General features: G+C 44.1%; 1 protein-coding gene across 10 annotated transcripts in view; it reads left to right on the top strand.

The window, feature by feature from the left end:
- Nucleotides 1-3,267: 3,267 nt before the first annotated feature.
- tns1a (tensin 1a) overlaps nucleotides 3,268-6,000 on the top strand; it is a 138,820-nt gene continuing 136,087 nt past the window's right edge. For 6 of the 10 annotated variants that reach the window (XM_038280958.1, XM_038280957.1, XM_038280956.1 and 3 more), the window contains exon 1: nucleotides 3,269-3,938. In XM_038280958.1, coding sequence (XP_038136886.1) covers nucleotides 3,843-3,938 — 96 coding nt within the window. In that variant the 5' untranslated portion in view covers nucleotides 3,269-3,842. Of the gene's footprint in view, nucleotides 3,939-6,000 lie in introns of all 10 variants that reach the window. The other 4 variants (XM_038280960.1, XM_038280953.1, XM_038280949.1 and 1 more) reach the window with 1 other exon arrangement.

Genomic DNA, 6,000 nt, shown 5'->3' with positions numbered 1-6,000 from the left:
TTACTTATTAACAGTATTATTATGCATAATAATGCATATGTCTGTGTTATAAATTGCATACAACATACCTCCAGATGGCCACAAATCTGTCCCGGGACATATTTTGGGGGAACTGCGTCCTGAAGAGAGGTTTACATACACAGCCCAATAAATGTCTTCATCTCCGTCACAGTCACGGGTGACCACTTTGCCATCTTTGCTCTTGTTGGAGTTTGGTTTGTTTGGTCACTGTACCTATTCGTCTCGGTAACTAGATGCATCCAAAGTTCTTCATTAAAAATATGCTCAAATGCCTGCAGCGGTGTGGCGTCTGCAGGCAAATCAACTTTCACTCCAGGTGTGCGGTTGAAAACACTCCGTGCATTGCGGTGGTAGTTCGATTGGTTCAGCGCGTTCAAAGTCATCATTTCATCTATACCGTCATCAAAGCCGACACACTCCTCAAAATCACTGCCTTCCGACAACTCTTCTCTGTCAAACTCCTCCATGTTTGCTTGAAAAAAACTTCTTTCTTCTTGCTTGACTTATATGCTCTCCCGGCGTCAATGGTAGAATGACGCAACAGCACCCCCGGCTTGAATGGTAGAAATGCGGTAATGCTTTCCCGGCCTAAATGGGTTAATCAAAAAGGGTCATTTTATACAGCAGTAAACTATTTGCCAGACTAGGTAGGATTCCCATAGGCACGTAGAGCCATGGCCACAGGAAGTGGGGACAAGGAGATAGAAAAAAAGAAATTAAAAATACTTTGCACAATTCATAAATTTATTATGAATATTTTGGGAAATGATTTTGACTTTTTTAAATTTTATTATTATGTGTATTTGGATTTTAATTGAATAATTTTGAGGCCTAATCAACACAAGAAATTTTTGAATCTTTGGTTTTGAATCGGAGGAAAAGGTTGCAGACTCACTTCTCCAGGAAAAGGTGTCCTTTATGGAATTCAGTCTGTGAGGGAAGGTTCCAGTGATTGTCTTGTTTGGTATTGGGCAGACGGGGTTTACTCAGACTGCGGTTGTTCCTAGATGAACGGAGAAGCTGACTGCCACTCAGATTTCCTGCGGTACTTGAACGGGCTGTGGTACAGATGAAACCTTTGCTCGGCGTGAAGCTCAAACGACCTCTTGGGGAAAGTGGATCCAAACTTCCTGTTTGGAGTGAACGGAGAAGCTGACTGCCACTCTGATTTCCTGCGGTAGTTGAATGGGCTGCGGTGCAGATGAAACATTTGCTCGGCGTGAAGCTCAAACGACCTCTTGGGGAAAATGGATCCAAACTTCCTGTTTGGAACCCCAGCTTAGTTAGAAGCTCAGTTGAACCTTCCAGAGAGAGAAGGTCCGAACAAATCCAGCCGAGAGGCAAAGACAAAAACAAAGTTAAATCTCAGGGAGACAAAAACTCAGTCTTACTCAATGAAAACTCAGCTTGGCTAGAGTACCAAAAACTGGCAAACAAAAACTCAGGTTAGACTCTGCTAAGCTAAGCATGGCTAGATTGCCCAGTATTGGCAAAACAAAGATTCAGGTTAGACTCTGCTAAACTAAGCATGGCTAGAGTACCCTGTATTGGCAAACACTCTGGCCTCGAGGTAGTGGCAGTCAGCAGCTTAAGAACACTCCACAGATAATGAGGCAATGAGCTGCAGGTGTGCAGGGAGACCCAATGAGGACAGGGCACCACCTGGTGGAGGAGGGAAGGAAACACAAAAACAGACCACACAAACTGGATTCCTGACAGTCATGATATTGAACATGCACAGATAAAATGTTCAAACTGAAGAGTTTTTGTTTGTGTTGAAATAAAACTGCTTGTAATAGTGTTTATTACACATGTGCCCTTTTTTTTTTTTTTAAAGAATTCTGACTTCATAAGACCAATATGTTTTAGTGTGGGGATGTTGTTATCCCAGTTATGTGTACTGTTAGCTTTCAGCTGCAAAAAAATACTCAGGACCAAATGGAAAATGCTGCTTGTTAAAGGATTATTTCAGCTGCGTTTATTTTGCTGACCCTCCATATAGGTAGATTTGCACAACTCACAATTATCTTGTTAAATGACTCTCATATCTGAGCTTTGGTTCCCTACAACTCTTGCAAAGCTACCACTGATTCATGGATGTGTCTCAGACTAAACTATATTTAGTCATTGATGGGTTTCTGAATAAAAAAAGGTTGCAGTATTTCTAGCTATAAGGGTAGAACGGTGAACGATAATGTTATTCTCCAAAGAGACACAGGGGTTTTCTTGTACCATTGTGCCCATTTTGGTATGCACGTCAATTTCCATCCCTGTAGGGTAAGTCAGCTTTGGTTGACAAAATAGCGTCCTCTGTACGCTATATCTCCTTCACTTGCTTTGATGTGTTGTGATTGCGTTTGCATGGTAGTGGTGTGCTGCATGGAAAGGGGGTTTGGAGATTGGATGGGCAGGGGGGTGGGAATGGGGTGTAGAAAAGAAAAGTGCTCTGCAGTGGGATTGTGCTCCCACTGAAGCGTAGAGAGACTGCAGCAGAGTGAATGAGGTTGTGCACCACCTGCAGTCGTGTGTGTGAGAAACTCGGAGAGAGAAAGAGAGAGATAGTGGGAAATAATCACCCAAGACACAATGATTCAACACCCTGCCCCTCTCCTTGGATCCTTTCTTCCTCTCCTCCTCTCTGCGACCCAGTTCTCCTCACAGACCAGTCACCAACCTGCGCCTGCATCACATCAACGTTGCACCGAGACAGCAGCCTTTCATCCCTCTGTTTTTTTGTGTGTGCGCTGAGTTTTCTCCTGCTTCTCTACAGCGACCTGCTGCTTTCCGTTTTGTCACCATCCCTCCTTTCCTGTCGTTTAGCGTTCATCCATTTCTGCTCTTGTGATCCGTTCTCCAAGCTTTTCATTGTTACTTGATTCACACTTTGGTTTGTGTCATAATTTTATTAACTCCAGATATGAAAATGCAACAACGCCTTCTGTAATCCATTTTTTTTCTTGTTCCCCATTACACCCCCCCCCAACACACACACACACAGCCACCCCTCCTGACTCTTTTGCTCCCCTCCTCCCTTCCCTGACTGAGTAAATGCTGCAGCATCACCGCATGTATGTGTGTGAGAGTGTGTGTACGCGTGTTACAGAGCAGCATAGAGCGAAAGAGATGTACGAGTGTGTGTAAACGGAGTGTGTGAACGAACGAGAAGCACCGGCGATCCTGAGCCTGGAGGGTAGCCGTGTGATGAGACAGGAGGAAGGGGTGGGAATGGGTGGGTGGGTTGGTTGGGGGGATTGGCTCTTCTGCCTGCGAACACATTTGCCAGGACAGCGTTACATGCAGGCGAGTGTATGTGCGTGTGAGGTTGGGGGGAAAAAAGTGAGTGAGGGTATGCCAGTGTAGGTGTAACAGTGTCGTCGATCAGCAGCGGGCTCTTTGTATTATGCAGCCGACGGTACTGATCACATTTTGAGGACTGACTCATCCAGACCAGGCTGTGAAAACGAATGGATTAGCAGACAGGGAGACATTTTATAGCTTAAAAAAAAGCTTCAGGTCCTCCTAGACTGCTCAAAGGTCTAGTCTGTTTCAGGGAATGCTGGTAGCCCCCCTCAACCTTGTTTGCTTTCAATTTGGAATTGCATACAGCCAGAAACCACAAAATTGACAAAAACTCCTGAAAGGAACATCAGTCCTCAATCACTGTCTGACTCAGACACATATTTGCATCAGGGACTTGGACGAGGGGATCTTCTGTCTTTTGCCTGGTCTTTTCCTGGTGGTGAGGACGGTTGCAGGATCCTATCCCAGTGCCAGGAGTAAGAGATAAGAAGGCTGGCAGACAAGACGGGACACACACAGGCATGGCTCGCCTCAACTGGTGCCTGGCTGCTGTCATTAGCTGGGGCAAGTTCCTCTTCGCCTGTTTCTTTCCTCTGCGAGGAGCCAAACGTAACAAGGTAAGACGTGGATGGGCTGGCAAGAATGGTAGTAAGAAAGAAGTGTAGTCCAACTTCTTTTCTGTTGGTTGAGTATCTAGTTGAAATGATCTATCTGCATTCGGTCTACCTCAGGATAGGTACTGGCCTTTGCCTAAACCATCAAAATGACGTAGATGTGAAAACGAGGTTGGCAGCTGGTCATGAACCATTGTCTCCAGAACAGAATTGTCTGAGAGCTCTAACTGCTGACTCAAGGTCAGTGTTATATTCTGAAGAGATCTGTAGGCGGCCAAACCTTAGGTGAATGGAGAACTTTGAGGTTTAGATAAAAAATTTGCCATTGATACTTACCATACTTTCGGCATATCCTACTGCCAAAGAGGGTCACCTTGATACGAAATTTGCAGAATTAAGATGCATCATTATTGATGCAGTCCATGGAAAGACCTCCTGGTATTGCCTTATTTTCATCCTGCTTAACACCTTCTCAGAGGGAGATTGGATGTCCGTCATGCTTTCAATATACTTTGCCTGTCTTGAGTCACATTTGTAAGGCCAAGCAGGGTCCATTGAACATTAACTGATGAGCATTACCTAGAGGTATTCCTATTAGCTACCGGCAATCTATGCATTCTTATTTCCTTTAGCAGGTAATCAATCGGTGGTGCGTTCCGACTTTTGTTTTTGGCAACTTTTTCAGTGACACCAAAAAGAGTGCTTAAGGTGTAATATAGGGTATTTTATTCATTTTTAAAGGCATCTCCATCCATATTACATGCAAACCAATCTTTAAGCCAGCAAACACCGATGAAAAAAAGACTCCGCAACACACACTAACCTTAGCCAAATATAACAACAAGCAAGTCGTAATGTATGAAACTTTCCTTGGATTGCGAGCGTAAGAGTGTTTAAACTTGCTGTGATCTTCTGCGTAGCGCTGTAATAAAGTCTGTTGGTGACGCTGTAGCTATCACTGCTGCAGGCACACATGTCTTCCAGCTGAAGACCAGGAGAAAAACCCCCTCCTTTCCCCGGCGCCACCACCACCACCCTCACCCAATTGCCGCAGCTCCTTATCTCTTCAACCGCACTCATTCCCACCACACTGCCCCTCCTCTCGACTCAATCTCTTATAGCGTTCCTGTGTGAAAAGCCACTCGTCGGTCTCTTTTTCTTCAGCCTATTCAATATCTTTCATTATCATCTTTTTTTTCTCAGAGTAGTGACGCATGATTCAACTGAAATTTCGATTGCGTTATTGGCAATAGCAATGCATGTTCTCGAAAGCAGAACCTTATTGTCAATATGTCTACCACTGGCTCCTTTGAGACAATCTTCAAGCATGGTCTGTGTGGGTTTTTGTATTGTTAAGTATTAGAAGCATTAACTTGTATTAGTTTTTATATGTGTGCAAGAAAAAAATAACTTTTATTCTTAAGTTAGAGTTTCTGTGAAGACTAGCATGTCTATTTTGGTACTGCTTCTTCACCACAAGTGAAGATTATTAAGGAAAAAATCGCCCCAAAGGTACAATGTGATTGCTTGTGACCATGTATTGTCGAATGTGGCATCTTTTTTGTGTGCTTTTTTGTCCTTTTTGCTTCTGAATGGTTTTTCTATCAAGGGGGACTTTGCATCCTCTTTATTAAGTATTTTTCAGTCAGTGTTTGCCTCTGGTTTGTCATTTAGGTCATTTTATGTAGCAAAGAACTTTGCACTTTAAATGTATGGCCCAATGGGGTCAGTCTTAGTCCTAATAGTTACTTCTTTATTCCTCATTGATATGTTATTATCACTGAAATATTTGAGTCAGTTTCTGCACAACAATTTCAGCTTTGCTGTTACCCTGTTGATAAGAAAAGCCAACTGGGAGGTGAAAGTGGAGAGGTAACGCTGCTCCACATCTTACCTCTAAGGACTGCTATGGGGTGTTCAGTTTCCATGGCAACGCAGCTCACACAGTCCCCACATGACGGGGGCCGGGTTACTACAGGAGAAGGGATGCATTTTTGGGGCGGTGGATGTGCGGTGGTTTTCTAAGTGGCAGGTGGGGGGTGGGGGGGGGGACCTTCTGTATGTG

This window comes from Cyprinodon tularosa, unplaced genomic scaffold, assembly GCF_016077235.1.
Source record: "Cyprinodon tularosa strain WSP-4 unplaced genomic scaffold, ASM1607723v1 ctg166, whole genome shotgun sequence".
Lineage (NCBI taxonomy): Eukaryota > Metazoa > Chordata > Actinopteri > Cyprinodontiformes > Cyprinodontidae > Cyprinodon > Cyprinodon tularosa.
This window is presented reverse-complemented; position numbering and strand designations above follow the sequence as displayed.